The 15,933-nt window shown below is 56.5% G+C and overlaps 1 protein-coding gene across 1 annotated transcript in view; it reads right to left on the reverse strand.

Annotated features, from left to right (window-relative positions):
- LRP1 (LDL receptor related protein 1) overlaps positions 1-15,933 on the reverse strand; it is an 83,883-nt gene that overhangs the window by 22,060 nt on the left and 45,890 nt on the right. The window contains exons 24-43 of the mRNA XM_004379896.2: positions 15,599-15,796; positions 14,046-14,250; positions 13,698-13,862; positions 12,793-13,037; positions 12,423-12,554; positions 11,898-12,125; positions 11,422-11,596; positions 11,242-11,336; positions 10,850-10,999; positions 10,544-10,684; positions 10,034-10,168; positions 8,041-8,172; positions 7,663-7,797; positions 7,354-7,483; positions 6,977-7,103; positions 6,405-6,556; positions 6,187-6,311; positions 5,503-5,880; positions 3,748-3,937; positions 36-240 (exon numbers count right to left, since the gene is read on the reverse strand). Coding sequence (XP_004379953.1) covers positions 36-240; positions 3,748-3,937; positions 5,503-5,880; positions 6,187-6,311; positions 6,405-6,556; positions 6,977-7,103; positions 7,354-7,483; positions 7,663-7,797; positions 8,041-8,172; positions 10,034-10,168; positions 10,544-10,684; positions 10,850-10,999; positions 11,242-11,336; positions 11,422-11,596; positions 11,898-12,125; positions 12,423-12,554; positions 12,793-13,037; positions 13,698-13,862; positions 14,046-14,250; positions 15,599-15,796 — 3,443 coding nt within the window. The remainder of the gene's footprint in view (positions 1-35; positions 241-3,747; positions 3,938-5,502; positions 5,881-6,186; positions 6,312-6,404; positions 6,557-6,976; positions 7,104-7,353; positions 7,484-7,662; positions 7,798-8,040; positions 8,173-10,033; positions 10,169-10,543; positions 10,685-10,849; positions 11,000-11,241; positions 11,337-11,421; positions 11,597-11,897; positions 12,126-12,422; positions 12,555-12,792; positions 13,038-13,697; positions 13,863-14,045; positions 14,251-15,598; positions 15,797-15,933) is intronic.

Below are 15,933 nucleotides of genomic sequence, written 5' to 3' on the forward strand. Positions count from 1 at the left end.
GTGCCAGCCCCACCTGCCCACCCTCGCAGACTCACATAGCGATGGGAGCCATCATACTCGCACCGCTCAATCTTGTCCAGGGTAGCGTCAGAGAAGTAAAGCTTCTCGGCCCGGTGGTCGATGGCCAGGCCATTGGGTGTGCGGATATCCTTCTCGATGAGAGTCAGGACATTGGCGCCTGACAGGGCTGCCCGCATGATGCTGGGGTGCTGCTCGTTCCAGTTGGTCCAGAACATCAGGCTGGGGATGAGAGGGGCAGAGGGATCCGAAGTCAAAGGCAGAGTCTTCCATGGGCACTGGGAACTGGCAGAGAGGGCATAGGCCAGGCCATGCAGAACCCAGTGGCTGGCCAGGGTGTGAGCCAGACCCCAGTGCCACAGGCAACCTCAGAGCCTGTCAAGGTGAACACAGCCCAGATGCCCAGGAAGGACTGGGCTGCCACGCAGATGGTTCATGTACTGTGTGTGTGTGTGTGTGTGTGTGTGCGCGTGCATGCAAGTATGCACGTATACATACCTCAGTGTGTGAAACAACCATCCCCGTGTACTGAGAGAGTGCAGCAAAGTGAGTCAGGCTCTGTGGGCTCCAGTCCTGGCCCCAGCACTCACCAGATAGGTAACCTTAGGCAAGTTACTGAACCTCCCTGTGCCTCAGTTTCCTCCTCTATGAAGTGGGGATAATACTACTACCTGTGTCAAAGTGATTGAGAGATGACATTAGTTAATAGCCATCTTAATGACACATGGTAAATACTATGTGAATCTTTGCTATGGTTTTAAACTCTTCTCTGCTCCCTGTAGTAAACCTGACTCTTTTCCAAATCACCCAGTAAACCCTTCTTGAGTGTCTTAGGTCTTGGGGATACATGGATCCTACCTTCAAGAAGTCCTAGAGAATCGCGTTCTCCATAACGTAAGCCTTTGCTATTTGGGGTTTGAGCCCCAGCTCTGACCTTGAATGAGCCCCCTCACCCCTCTGAGACTTGGCTTCCTCACCAGTAGAGGAGGTGATGGAATAGTACCAGTTCCCAGTTATGCTGTGCTTCTGGGTGGGGGTAAGGGGGTAGGTGGTGAGGCTTGAGAGATGGCAGTGGAAGGACCAGGGATGGTCAAGCACTACACTGGATGTGGCAACGTGTGATCCTCAAACCCCCGTGTTGAATCATGATTCCTGAGCCCTCAGTCCCAGAGATTCTCACTCAGTTAGGTCTGGGGTGAGGCCAAGGAACCAGGATTTTCCAGCATGCCTCAGGTGATCCTTGTGCACACTGAAGTTGGAGAACCACGGAGCTGCTGGAAAGCCAACTGCCATTCTCCAGTTCTCTGACAGGACCACCCCCTGCCTCCCACCCCTGCGCCCCTACCCTGCCCCTTCGCTGTTCTGGCCACAGCTCTCTCCTCCGCCTGGTGGACTTGTCTCCTCATACCTCTCCAGGTCTCACTCTTCTCACCCCCCTCCCCAAGTGAATCGCCTCCATCCACTATGCTCAGTGGGAAAATGACGCTCCCCCTCCCTTACGCAGATGCTGGCTGCTCTGGGGCTTATGAGGCTAAGGCTTGTGGTAGAGAACGGGCAGGGGCTCCCGATGGCTCTGGAATCAGGGCGGGAGTTAGCAGGGAGTTTGGAGGGAGGTGTTATCTCCCTCTGGCCGCCAAAAGAAAAAATAGGTGTCTTGAGCAGCTGCTGTGAGTCGGGATCAACTCGACAGCCACAGGTTTTTAGTTTTGGGGGACGGCTGCTAGAGTCATCTTCCTTGACTTGTTGCAGCTTGTTGGTTCCCACCAGGGACCCCCACACCCTCAGGTGGAGCCTAGCTCAGTACTTGTGGTGAGAGGGGGTTTCCTCTTATCACCTACAGACTGCTATGTGTGGAAGAGTTACTCGTGATGCAATGGTAGATTCTGAGTCTGGTAAAACGACTCCCCAGGAAGGGGTAGTTGGAGAGGGAGAGGAGAGAGGCTTTCCTGAGGGGGCAGTCCACCAGAACCAGGCATGCAGGGGGACTTCCTAACCCTCTGCTGTGAGCTCCCCCAGGCCATCGGTGAGTCCCTAATGCCATGCAGACAGGCTCAGCAGGAAGCTGGTTGTCTGCAGCTCCGTGCTCCCCGATCTGAGTCCATATACGCTCCTTCTAGCTCCTCCAGAGTGCCTGCTCCTTCTGACCACGGGAGGGCCTTTTCCCAGACAGGTCAGCTCTTCCTCCTAAAGGCTTTATGTCCTGCCCCTTCTTGAGTCAGCTCATTATCCTGCAGCTCACACGTCATCTCCCCCAGGACATGCACCCCACATCTGGGTCTGGCAGGTCCTGTTACACACTCAGAGAGCCGTAGCCTCATCATGAGTAGAATCGAATAAGCCCCCCACCTTACGAGGCAGGGCCGCTGTCTGTCTCACTCCCCACTGCATTCTCAGCACCTTGTCAGTTCTCAAAAGCCATTTGCTGAATGAATGACTGAATCCCCTGGGCCCAGAGGAAAGGAACCAGGTGGGCAGGCTTCTGAAGCCTTGAGGCTGCCCGGTGCCTCTGGGATGGATGGGAGCAAGGCAGGGGGTCCAGCACAAGGGCCCTCCTTGGAGGTTCCAGGCCCTGGGGCCAGCCCGACAGGTGAAGTCCCTAAGGTTCATCGTCATCAGCTGTGAGGAGTCAGACAGCCCGACCAGGCAGGGTGAGACAGGGAGAACAGAGGGCCGTTGTGCTGGGTCAGCTGTGCCAGGCTGGCTGGGCTTGAGTTACAGCAGGGGAAGGGATCTAGGCTCAGTACACTCATCGTTTCTGTGTAGTTGCTTTGGGTTTTGTTTGTTCCTTCATTTCCTAGTAAAGCTTTTTGAAAAAATTCCAAGTGCTGCTGAATTCAGGGGAAAAGAGTTTTGTTCACATGTGGGTCAGGAATGCTAAGGCAAGGGGGGTGGCTCACGGTGGGGGCAGGACTGGTCCTGCCGGAGAACAGAGCAGGCAGAGATGGGTGGACCCCCATGGGGAGAGAGCTGAGAGCACCCACAGACCAGTGTTTCCTCCCCAGCTCTTCCTGGCTTGTGTTTTTGGCTCCTTTGCAACCAGACTCCAACTTCCCATGCCACCCTCAGGCCTACCTAGGCCCCCAGGGGAGCCATGTGCATAGGAGGGTAGGGGTTCCTTTGCTGTCCTTCCACCTTGAACTTTCCCTCCTCCAGGTTTTTGCTCAGAAACACCCCCCTGTCTGGATTGCCCTTCCCCAGCTGTTCTTCCTCCTGACCACCCCATACAGCCCTGTGCCAGTCATTATTGCTTCCCATGAATGTGATTTATCGCCCCAGCCAGGTGGCTTAAACGGGCCCAGTCTAGGGCTTCCACACAACAGGTGTTCGATGAATATTCTTTGCCTGAAGCTTTGAGTCCCTGAGACACAGAGGGAATGAGATAATATGTGCCTTGAACGTGGCTGTCTGATGAATGAATCAATTTTCACAAAGTCAGAAGGGTCCTTCACAGCCCCTGATCATCTCCTTGGTTCAGGCACCTGAAATCGTATTATCCTCACATTATAGATGAGGAAACTGAAGGTCAGAGAGGTTACACAGCTCACCTAAGTTCACACAGCAAGGAAGCGGCCGAGTCTGGATTAGAACCTGCCCCTCCTGCCTCTCACAGGGTGGAGTTTCTGCCACCCTGTGCCTCTCCCAACTCCCCCTCACACCACTTCGCATTCCCTGCCTGGGTCTACCTGGCCCTCTCTTCCCCCTGCTTTCCCCCGCAAGCCCACAGCTCACTTCTGGCATTCGTCTAGCACGAAGGCCCGCGGGTGGTCGTCCCCAGACATGGTGATGACTGTCTCCCGCTCGAAGGCCCCTGGGCGGGTCTGGTCCACAGTGTGGCGAGTGATGGTGGATGTTGTGTAGCTTGTCCAGTAGAGCGTGTCCCAGCTGCGGTGGTAGGCCAGGCCTTCAACGGAGCCCACGTCTGGGTGGAGACAGGAGTGGTGGTGGGTTGGGAGGGGCAAGAGAGCAGAGCTGAAGTGGGGGCAACCTGCGCAGGAGCTAAGGGGGCAGCTTGGCCTGCTCTGGGACTCCCGCTCCCCTGGTATATGGGGGGCTGGGAGGGGAAGTGTGGGAGCTAGACAGTGTGTGGGGGCAGAGAGGGAGGGCTCTGACCCCTCCTGCCCCTTCCTATTTCCCACCAAAATGTCCCATAGTCAATCTTCCCCACCCTTCTTCCTACATCTCCCCCTTTGGGCAGATTTGGCTTTATGTGGTGGTCACACTTTTCTGGAACTAGAGTTCTGCCAAGTTGGGTGGAAACTGGATTTCAGTAAATCGAATTCCACTTGGGATGTAGTGGGGAGCATCCTGCTTAAAGAGACCCTACAATGGATTGTTTTATAATGAAAACATCTTAAACCCAGGATAAAGCACTGAATGCACAAAGAGAGACCTATAGCTGAAGAGCAGTTCAAGAGAAAAAGACTCAGGGGTTTTCCTGGCTTCAGGCTGTATGACGATGTGGTTGCCAAAAGCCTGCATTATTAGAAGTACTGTAGTCTGAACAAGAGCAGTGACAGTTATGCCAGTCTCTCCTGATCAAGTTACAGTTACAAAGTATGGAGTTTAGCTTTGGATACTACATTTTTAGAGAGACAACCTGGACGGCGTGGAGCAGAATATGTACAGAGGAAGCTGAAAGAGCAGGTCTGTTTTTTTCACCACTATATATCCAAGCACCCAGCTCAGTGCCTGGTCAATGTTTATGGGCTGGATAAGTGAATAAATGAATAATGAGAGAGTCAAAGGACCTGGGGGCATCCAGCATGAAAAGAGAAAACTGTTGTTGGGGCCAAATCGATTTAAACTCATAGCAACCCCATGTGATAGGGTAGAACTGCCCCATAGGGTTTTCTTAGCTGTAATCTTTACTGGAGCAGATCGCCAGGTCTTTCTCCTGCAGAGCCACTGGGTGGGTTCAAACTGTCAGTTTTGCAAGTTAGCAGCTGAGCACTTAACTGTTGCACCACCAGGCAGTCTGCAAAGAGCTGAAAGGTTGTCCTACGGATGACAGCTCTAACAATCATGACTACTCTTCATGGAGCACACACTACATGCCCTGTGCTGAGCTAAGTTTTCACTACATCACTTATGTACTCCTGTCTCTTTATACAGATGAGAATAAGAGCCTGGGTTTGGAGAGTCCAAAGTGACTAAAATCCTAAGTGTCTGGAGTTGAACCCAGGCCCATCTCTGCAGCCCGGCTTAGAACCACTGGCCTACACAGAAGAGATGTTTGGCTTATGCTGTGTAGTCCTAGACGCAGGACCAGGACCACTGCAGGGAACTAAGCGGGAGGCCAATTCTGACTCCAAATAAGGAAACACTTTCAAATCACTAGAATGGATCCAGGTGCCAGGTGAGATTCAGACCCACGCCAGTGTGAGCTGGCTGATGTCTAAAGCTTTTCTGCCTTGAGAGTCAGGGGACCCTCCCTGCCCACCAGCCACCACCCACTCCCTGGGAAGACTTGGAGTCTGGGCTTACTTTCCACAATGGTGGTCCTTCCTGAGCCATCGTCATTGATCTGTTGGATGTTCCCAAAGTGGATGTCACTGAAGAAGATGCGATTGGGGGTGCCTGGGGAGGTGCCTGCTCGGTAGTCAAAGGCCAGGGCGATGACATTCTTCATATGCTCCGGGTCCTCGAAGGGCTGCACGGGTGCGTTAAGGTTGCGCTCGTCTGACAGGTGGATGCTCTTGAGGATGGTGCGCTCTGAGTAGAGCAGGTAGCCAGCGTACTCACGGCATGAGGCCCTGTCCTCAGCCAGCATCCCGTGGGCGCAGGCGCAGGCCCGTTGCCCACCGCCGCGGTATAGACATAGCTGCTGGCACCCACCATTGGCCACTGCACACACATTAGTTCCTGGGAGGGAGGGAACAGGGAAGGAGGAGGTTATTGGGAAGACGAAGCCCTGCTCCATCTCTTGTGGGCACCTCGATATCCCCAGTTCAGACAACCCTCCAAGCCCTGCAGCCAACACCTGGATCAGCCCTAGAGCTGCTCAACCTCTCCTCCCCATCCCTGGGTCTCTGGGGCCACTGGGAAGTCCCCCTTTGGGTCTAGTTTCTCTCCCGGCCCCTCTCCCTCTGGAATCCCTGAGGAGAGGGCACCTCCAGGCCAGAGTGCCCTTCTCAGTCTCTCCTCTTCAGACCAAGCTCCTGGCCTCACCTTTCTGCCGGTCCCGGTTGAAGACTTTGATGTCTTTGAGCTGGACACCGATACCCGTCCGCAGGGGTACAGAGTCTGTGGCGTTGTCTTTGCTCCCGCGCTTGATGGAGCCGTTGGCATGAGTCCTATGGGGAGGGATGGGCCATGGGCAGGGCGTCCATTGGAGCCAGAGGATGGGAACAGACAGGAAGGGGAGACAACTAAGTCAGAGGCCTCACCTGTCACTCCAGTAGATGAACTCCTCAAACACGGACACCGAGAACATGTCCATGTTGTTGCTGGACAGAACCACCTCGCGGTTCTCGCCTGTCTCCAGGTCGATCCGCTCGATCTTGTCCGTCCGTGCATCGCACCAGTACAGCTTCCCATCCTGCAGGCCAGAGCGCCCACCTCAGATCCAGGGCCATGCCCTCCCCTCCAGCCCCAAGTCTCGGCAGCTGGGGATGTGTGGGCCTCTGAGTGGGCCCTCAGTTCAGCTTTCCCCACTCAATCCTGCCTCTTTCTCCTTCCTCCATATCCTCCCTTCCCTCTGACCTGCTGATGTACCGACCTCTAGGTATCCCTCCCCACTTCTGAGTGAGTCCCCCCTCATCTCTGGATGGCAGAGTCTTACTCTGGGTGAGGGTCAGGGTCAGGAGACCCCATGACTCCCCCTGGTCTCTATCTTTCCACCGAATGGGGGCTCATCACAGGGAGACTCAAAGAGAAGCAGTGCCCAGGGTTTAAGTGGTGCTTCCCTAAGAGCATGGAGATCGACCCCTTGGCCCCAGGGCCATGTCTGCATCCAAACCTCATAGTCCACTGAGATGCCGTTGGGCCAGCTGATGCTGACGTTCACCAGCACCACTCGCTCTGTGCCATCTAGGAGAGACCTCTCAATTCGCGGATACTGGCCCCACTCAGTCCAGAACAAGTACCTGTGGTGGAGGTAGGGGGTGGGGAGGCTCAGTCTCCAGACCATGGCAGAGCCTCCCCAGAAGTCCTGCCCTTTCCCACCCCTCACTGAGCAGCAGCCAAGGATGGATTGGACCAGGTATAGGACATTCCATCTCTCAAGGGTCTCTCCTGGACTGGAGAGTGAGCCTCGCCAGGGTGGGCTGTGGCCAGAATGACTGGGCCCAGACCAGAGCCAAGGCTAGGACATGGCCAGCCTGTCTAACTCCTTACCCCTTCTCTGGGTGGACAGTGATGGCCCGGGGCTTGTCTAGACCCTGGGAGATGACCACGTAGCGGAAAGAGCCATTGAGCCGGGCGACCTCGATGACATCGAAGCCCTGGTCTGTCCAGTAGATGTTACCTGAGGAGGGAGTTGGTGGGGCTTAGGAGGTTGGGTGGTAACATTGTACTTGATCCTCTCCCAGCCCCAGACACTGCTGCTGCTCTGTCATCAGCTCCTGACTCCCCCTTTTCTTCAGAACATTCCGAGACCCCACCAGTCTTCTGGTTCCCTCGAGCCTGCAAACCCTCCTCACTCACCTGCAATCCAGTCCACTGCAATGCCCTCCACGCGGCCAATGCCATTGGTCACCACATCCTCCCGCCACGTCTGGTCCCGTTTGGCCCGGCTGATGGTACTCAAGCCCATGTCCACCCAGTAAATGGTGTCATTTTCTAGACGTGGGGGAGCAGAGACAGGGGGATGTCCAACAAAGCAGGGGCAAAGGGGGTCCAAAATCCTATGGGGCTCAGGATGGAGGTGAGTGAGTACTGAGTGCAAGGTGCTTGGAAGTGGCGACAGGGTAGGAGAGGGCGGCTGTGGTAAGTGCCTCCCCCTCAAGCTGGGTTTGGGCAGCCTCTCATGGACCCCAGAGCTCCTGGGCCATGTCCCACCCCCTCCCACCACCAATGGCTCACCAGCATGGAAGTCGATGCCCACAGCCAGAGAGGTCCCCGACACTGGGACCAGGGCGTCTGACTTGTCATTGGGATCCAGGGGAATTCCCCGGATGCCCTCGTGCACGGAATACAGAAGAAAGGAGCCCACACCTGAAGCACAAGGATACTTTTTTCAGCTCTGCTTCAGCTACCCTCAGACGGCTCTTCTGTGCTTCCCCTTTGATATCTTCCCCCAGGCATCACCCCCTGCACATCCCATAGCCTGAGGCACGAAGGAGGGGAAGTGCTGGCTGCGCTAGGGAACCCTGCAAGATCTGTAGCCACCACTAGAGGGAAGCAGAGACTGGCTGTTTCTCCCTGCCCCTGCCTTCCAGTCGTGCTTCACCCACTATAACCCTGGCATCCCAGAGCCCATTAAGGAAGAGTATGGGCAGGGTCAGACAAAGCAGTCGAGACTGGATGACTCCAACATCTAGATTTCCAGCTCAGCGTTCGGCCCGATCTTAGTTTCCTCTTTGGGGTCTCCCTGTCTGGCCTGTGTCACATCCTCTCCAACACCTAAAACTCAACATTCCCAACACCAGCCTCATGCTGGTGTGAGCGAGCCTCATGCTTTCCCATTCCTTCGAGCGGCCACTATCCACGCATCCCAGAATCTTCCTTGCCTTTATCCTTTTGATACAGCGTGTCCCAAAATGAATCCCCAAGTGGGCCCTGGTTGCTCAGGCTCCGTGTAAAAAAGAATGGTTAAGTGAGTTTGGGGAAACTGTAAACACTAGACTCCTCTCTTCAAAACTCCTTGTGCACATGAGCAGACTCAAGGCTCTGAGAAGTTCTGCTGTAAAAAACACCTTCCACTTTGGCTGAACCCAGCATTTCTTCCTGTAACTACCCACAGCGCAGGAAGGAGGTTTCGAGGAATGCACTTGGGGAAATGCTGTCCTGCTTCTCGTTGTTAATGCTGTCCAGTTGATTTGGACTCCCAGCGACCCCGTGCGTACAGAGTAGAACTGCTCTAGAGGGTTTTCGGGCTGTGACCTTTTGGAAGCAGACCACCAGGCCTGCCTTTGTTCTTGTGAAATGTCTCAGAGTTTGACCCCTTCTCTTCCACCCGGCTGTAACCCCCAGTTTAGGCCTGTCCCCTCACACTTGGATGACTCAAATAGCCTCCTGATAGGTCTAACTACCTCGGCCCCTCCCTCCCCATTCGGCCCTCTCTGCCCCCAGGCTAATCTTCCCTAAACAACACCTTCCAGTCACTCCTTGCTGAGAACCTACAAGAACCCCGCCCTGACTCCAGGCCTAATCACCCTGACTTGTCCCCGCCTCCCCCACTCAGGGGTTGGGCCTCAGGGCTCCTGCACACACCCTCCAGATTCCGGGGGAGCTTGGCTGTAGCCACACCCTTTGCCTTGCCTGTAGACCCTTCTCCAGTAACCACATATCCAAATCCTACTTGTCTTATAAAACCCAGCTCACAGCACACCTCTTCCATGAAGCTGGCCCTGACTGACTACTGCCTGCTGACATCTGAAACACAAAACCTATTGCCCTCAAGTCGATTCCTAATCATAGTGTTCCTTACAGGACAGAGTAGAACTGCCCTATAGAGTTCCCAAGGCTGCAGTCTTTACGGAAGCAGACTGCCACATCTTTCTCCTGCGGAGCTGCTTGGTGGGTTCAAAACACCAACATTTAGGTTAGCAGCCAAGCGCTTAACCACTATGCCATAAAATCCTACTGCGGGGAGCAGAGTCTGAGCTATGTCATGGTCAAGTTTCTCCTCTTTGTTGGCCCATCTGATGGTTAAGGCTGCAGAGCTCCTGAGTGCAGGGACAGGAACTTCTGCCCCTGGACTCTCCCACAACACTTAACACAGTGGGGGCTTACTAAGTGTCTAACCCAGAAGGCATTTAGTAACACATGATGAATGCAGTCCTAGCTCCAAGATAAGAAGAGGAAGGTGAGGCCGGAGGGTAGGTAGGGCTGGGGTTGGGGGGCAGGCACTGACCCTCACAGGCCTGCTGGCCACTGCGGAGGCTATAGCCGGCTGTGCACATGCAGGAGCGGGTCGTCTCCGATGTGGGCAGGCAGAGCTGGGAGCAGTCGCCGTTGTTGATGCTGCACGGGTTGGTGCCCTCGTGGTCTGGGGCGGGAGGGGAGGCAGAGAGATGGGGTCAGGTGGCCCTCCTCCGGTCCTGAGCACCAGGAGCTGCCTTTGGGCCTGATGCTGCTTAGGGGCAGCACGGTCACCATATTCACCCTGGACCTTGGGGGTTCACCACCCAACCAACTCCCAGCTCTTCTGCCTCCTAGTTCCCTGGCTCTTGGGGCCAGGGCTACGGCAAGTATATATGGCACCTTTGTGAGAATTAGTAAAAGGAGCCCCGCTGGGTGGAGGAGTTAGGAAAAGGTGAGTGGAGCCCAATGCAGATTTCATCCCCCACTGCCTCCCTTGCCCGTGATCCTGTGGCCTGTTCCTGGCGGCAGCCTGGATGCCCAGTCTGATCCCGTTTCTCACCCAGCTGGGTGCTCTCGTCGTAGACCTTCATGTGCATCACCAGGGTGGTGCTGTTCCGCAGGACCACGGACCCTGAGCCGTCGGCCTTGTTGCACGTGCCCATCTTCTCCGACACCTGATCTGCCCACCACAGCTTGTCCCCTGGGGTGGCAGAAGGGGATGAGCTCTTTCCTGAAGGGCCTGTGGACCCTCATCAGCAGGCCTATCCCCTGCCCCTGGCCGTCCCCAGACCAGCCCCAGTTTCCCCAGCCAGTCTGGCCTGGCCTGCTCAGCTCCTGGTCCCTGCCTCTGTCCAGCGGCCCTCACCCATGATGGCCAGGGCGGTGGCCTTGCCCAGCTGGCTCTGCATGGCGTCGATGACCACCAGCCCGCTACCATCCAGGTTGCAGTGGTTGATGGTGTGGTTCCCGGAGCTGATCCAGTAGAGCCTGTTCTCAGGGAAGTCGATCGCCAGGCCTGGAAGAGGGGGATGTCACTGCCATCGGCCTGGCACCAGGGCTGGGGGTGCGGGAGCCTGACCAGCTGGGCCACCAGGAATGGAAGTGAGAGTGTGCAGCTTCAGGGGAGGGTGTTGAGGAGGACAAGCACTAAGCTGGGAATTCAGGGGGGTACCAAGGATAACTAGGGCACCCTGTGAGCATCTCAGAGCTGAGGAATTACGGCAGGGCTGCAGGGCAGGCAGGAGGACAAGCTCATACCCACGGGGCCTTTCTGGCCACTGAAAAGCAGGGTGCGGTTGCTGCCATCCATGTTGGCCATGCTGATGTTGTCACCATCGGTCCAGTAGAGTTTCCTGGAGGAAGAGGGGAGGGGGGTCACAGTTCTCTTCTCCCCCAGGCCCACACCCCATGCTCCCCAGCCCTGAGCCCTGAACTGACCCGCGCAGGGGGTGGACAACCAGGCTGTGGGGCTGCTCCAGGCCCTGGACCACAGCGTTCTTGAAGGAGCCATCCAGCCGGGCCACATTGATCTGCTTCTTGTTGGTGTCGTAGCTCGTCCAGAACAGGTTTCGAGACACCCAGTCCACAGCCAGCCCGTGGGCATTTGGCAAGTCTAGGGGCACAAGAGGGAGTTCGGTGGTTGGGTGCTGGCAGGACACAGGTCAGGTGCTTAGAGGCTGGGAGTCTGGAGGTGCGGAGCCAGGCCTGGTTTGTTGGGGAATAAGGATGAGGAGTCCGGTCCAGGGAGGGGAACCTGAGGGGGAGTTCTGAGGATAAAGGATTTGGGGGACCCTAGGAGGGGAGCCCTGAGAAGGAAGAGGATTTGGGGAAGGAGTATCAGGATTAAGGGACCAGGATTTGGAGCAAGGGCTGGGTCACCCACGACTGCCGAGCGGAGTCCAGCCAAGCCAGACCTGCAGAGACGACTGTCTCCACACCGGTGCCATTGATGAAGGCCCTCTTGATGGCCTGTGTGCGCACGTCAGACCAGTACACGCGCTGCTCACGGGCATCATAGTCCAGTACGGTGACGTTGTCAATGTCCGGCACAGTGAAGGAGATGATGTAGTTATAGTAGGGGGCGTCCAGGTCCACACCCCGGATCTCCATCTGACGCGCGTACAGCAGGAACTTCTTAAACTCTGTGGGGCACGGGGCAGGTCATCAGGGCAGTCCCCTGCCTCCGTGCTTCCCACTGACCCAGATTGGGGTCCCTCCTCCTGGTTCTATTTGCCGCCTGCCCCTGACCATCAGGAAGTCCCCACCTTGGGTGTGACCTCCCTGCCAGAGTACCAGCCTCTTCTTACCTACAGTGGCCCTCTGGGGCCTCTCCTATCTGCACCCTCCCTACCTTCACTTACAACTGGGAGCCTGGGTGCTTGAGACCAACCCCTCCAGCCTCAGTTTCCCACTGGCCCCTGAGAGAGGGGCCTCCCTACCATAGCAGGTGGTGTTGTCCTTGTGCAGCTTCATGAGGTGGGGGCAGGCACAAGAGACGGTCCGGTTGTAGTTGATGAGACACAGGTGGGAGCAGGGGCCCCGGCCCCCATTGGCCTCACACGGATTGGGAGCTGGGAGTCAGGGAGAGGGCAGAGAAGTAAGAACATCCGTGACTTCTAAGTTGCTACCTGGCCTTTCTCACCTGGACCATCTCCTCCTCCTCCACCTGCCGCATCACTGGCCCAGCATCCTCTGCTGCCAGCCCCTCCTCTGTCAACCGGCTGGCCCACCCTACCAGCCCAGCACAGGCCCCCTCTTGTTCTCAGCACCCCACCTCTCTTAAGGGCTGTGTGGCCCCAGGCCCCTTACCCATGGGCTGCCGGGAGGGGTGGTACACCTGCAGGTCAAAAGGCTGGGTGTTGGTCCTCTGCACCACGGTGACGTTGTGGCCGGTCCACTTGTTGGCCTTGGCCAGCGTGTTTGTCCGCCAGTCTGTCCAGTATACCTCCCCCCCGTACAGCGTCACTGCAAACGGGTGCGACAGGAACTCGTGTCCCCGGAGCACCTCCATGTGACCGGAGCCGTCGTAACGGGCTGAGTAAATGGCATCTGACCTGAGAGCGTGGTCGGGCAGAGTGAGGGTGCCGCCTGGGCTCTCACCCTCAGAGCACCCTGCCCAGGCATCCACCCCCATGCCCTGCGTACAGCTCTCCCAACCTCAGCAAACTCACGCCTTCCCTCCTCCCCAGCCCTGCAGGCCAGAGAGGCAGACAGACGACCCCCAGCAGGTCTTAGACCCCAGTTCCCCAGCCCTGAGTCTTTCGTCTCTTTTCTCCCCAGGATGGCTGTTAGCACACACAGGCCCTTGGGGAGGATTAGAAAAAGCACCCCTCTAGGCAGACCAATTAGAGAAGGTTTCTCTTCCTCTGGGCAGACACAGCCTCCCACCAGAGGGCAGAGATGTGTGAGTGGGGAGGAGGTTGTACCGCAGCCCTTGCCCACCCCTCGGCCAGGCACGCTGCGCAGGCTACAACTTGGGTGACCACAGGTGACAGCCCTGCTTCCACCCGCTTCCCCCAGCCCAACCTCTCCCCTTTTCTCTGTCCTTCTCCCACTGTGCCCAGCCTCTGCTGCCCCATTTCTGGCCCTACAGCCCCTGAGCCTTCCTGCTGCCCTTCCCACTGCCAGGTCCTGGGACCTGCTCCTGCTGTGTCCCTGGGGAGGAAAGGGGTGGAGGCCTGGCCAGGAGCGCTGGGGTGTGGTGAGGGCCTGACCTGGCATCGATCCACAGGATGCGCTTCTCCAGGTAGTCCACAGTGAGACCATTGGGCCAGCCCCCGGAGCCTGTCTCCCGGTGGATGGTGCGGCGCCCAGCCCCACTCATGGAGGCAGCCTCAATACGGGGCAGGCTGGCATCCCAGTCTGTCCAAAACAGGATCCTGGGGAGTGGGGAGGGGTCAGGAGGGCCAGAGTCGGGCACCTGGGGGACGGGCTGGGGTAGATTTCCAGGTAAAGGGTGGGAGGAGGGCGGACAGCACTGAGAAGGCAGATGTCCCTGGCCAGGCAGAATGGGGCTTCTGGGAGCACCATGGGGCCAGAACAGGGCTGGGCAGGGTCCTCACCCATCCCGGGGATCCAGTGCGATCGCCCTTGGATGCTCAATGTCACCGGCCAGCAGCGTGGTCCGAAGTGTTCCGTCCAGCTTGGCCACCTCAATCTGGTCCAGGTTACTCTCCACCCAGTAAATGTTGCCTGCAATCCAGTCTACAGCCAGGCCCTCAGGCGTGGCCAGGCCATACTGAATCACCACCTCAAAACTGGTCAGGGCTGGAGGAGAGAGGATTGTGGGAGGTTAGAGTGCCCTGGGGTGAGATGGAGTGGACTCCATGTATCATAGGAGCATTGCTGACCCACCCTCAACCCTGATACTCCTGCCCATACCTCTGATGTGCCCCAGATACAAAAGTGGGGTTCCCAGATCTGCCACTATCCTAACCTGTCCACCTCTCCCCCCATCCAGAGGCCAAGGAGGAGAGGGGAAGCCTGGCTAGCAGGGCTGGGCTGCTCAGCCTGGAGGAGGGGCATAGGGGAGCAGCTACCTTCTGCTGCCAGCTCTCTGAAGGGCTAACCCATGGTGGGAAGAGGTCAGAGTAGAGGGCGGAGGCTTTGGAGGACAGATCTGGACTCACTATGAGGACAGAACTTTCTAGAAGTCACTCCACAGAGTGTCTTGGAGATTTTCCCATGTTAATACATATATCTTTCCCTCATTATTTAAACAGCTCTTGCATAGCATGCACTATACACAGTATGCTGCATAGTATGTTCATTCCCTTGCTGATGGACATTTGAGAAAGTTCCAAGTCTTCTCTAACACAATACAAACCCCTCTAGTAAAGTGTGCCTCCAGCAAGTTTTTGCTCAGATGTTACCTTCTCAGGGGCCTTTCCTGACTACCCGATTTAAAATGTCATCCCATTCTTCCTCCCTCCCTCCCCCTTGCTTGTTTCCTTTTGACTTAGTGTTGAGCTTTTATTTATTTTATTTTTTAACCCTCCATTTCTCCCTCTCCACAGCCCTTGTAACCACTAATCTGCTCTTGTCTCTAGCATTTACCTATGTCTCCTTTCTTTCTATCCATAGCACTTATCCCCTTCTGCCAGACTTCATGTTTTATTTCTTTCTCTTATTATCTGATGTCTCCACTGGAATCTAAGCTCCACAAAGGCGGGCATTTGGGCCTGTTTTGATCATGATTGTCTCCCCAGTGCCCACTGCATATAGCAGGTGCTCAAAAATACGTGCTAACTGAATGAATGATGTCGTGATGGGTCAGGCTGTCTTGGGACAGAAGACAGGGTTCAGGTAGTCCATCTCCAAATGGCTGTTTCCTTTCAAGCCCACAATTCTAGGGTTTGGGGAGCCAAGCTCCAGGCCGCTTCGAGGAAAGGCTGATCGTTTTGTTAATTATCGGGCTGGCAGCTCTGCTGACGATAATTACGGAGCGTCAGGCACCGAGACCCACAGCAAAATCTAACCCAATTAACAGGAGGTAGGGGTGGAGGAGCCAGGGGCCTCAGCTTGGGCGCTGCCTGGACCTGGGCCTGTGGCTGAGTGTCCAAGCGCCCTGTCTGTGTGCACCCGGCCCTGGCACCGTCCCAGGTAGGGAGGTCACCTCCGTTGTCCAGCAGCTTCCCACGATAAATCTTGTCCTCCACGACATCGGTCCAGTAGAGGGCGCTCTGACTGAGGTGGAAATCTAGGGCGATGGTGTTGCGCAGCCCGGGGACCAGGACGCTGTAGTCCCCTTTGTGAAGATCGATACGCCGGATCTCATGGCGGTTGGAGAAGATGATGAACGGCTTAAAGGGATCTGGGGGTGGGGACAGGATACGAGTCAGTGAGGGTCTTGCTGTCTCCCTGCCACCCTGTCCAGATGCAGGCAGGGTCTTGCAGGCCCTGGCATTGGGGGCCCAGATGGAACACTCAGCCTGTGGCATTCACTGCCCA

The sequence above is a fragment of the Trichechus manatus genome, unplaced genomic scaffold (assembly GCF_000243295.1).
Source record: "Trichechus manatus latirostris isolate Lorelei unplaced genomic scaffold, TriManLat1.0 scaffold00069, whole genome shotgun sequence".
Classification (NCBI taxonomy): Eukaryota; Metazoa; Chordata; class Mammalia; order Sirenia; family Trichechidae; genus Trichechus; species Trichechus manatus.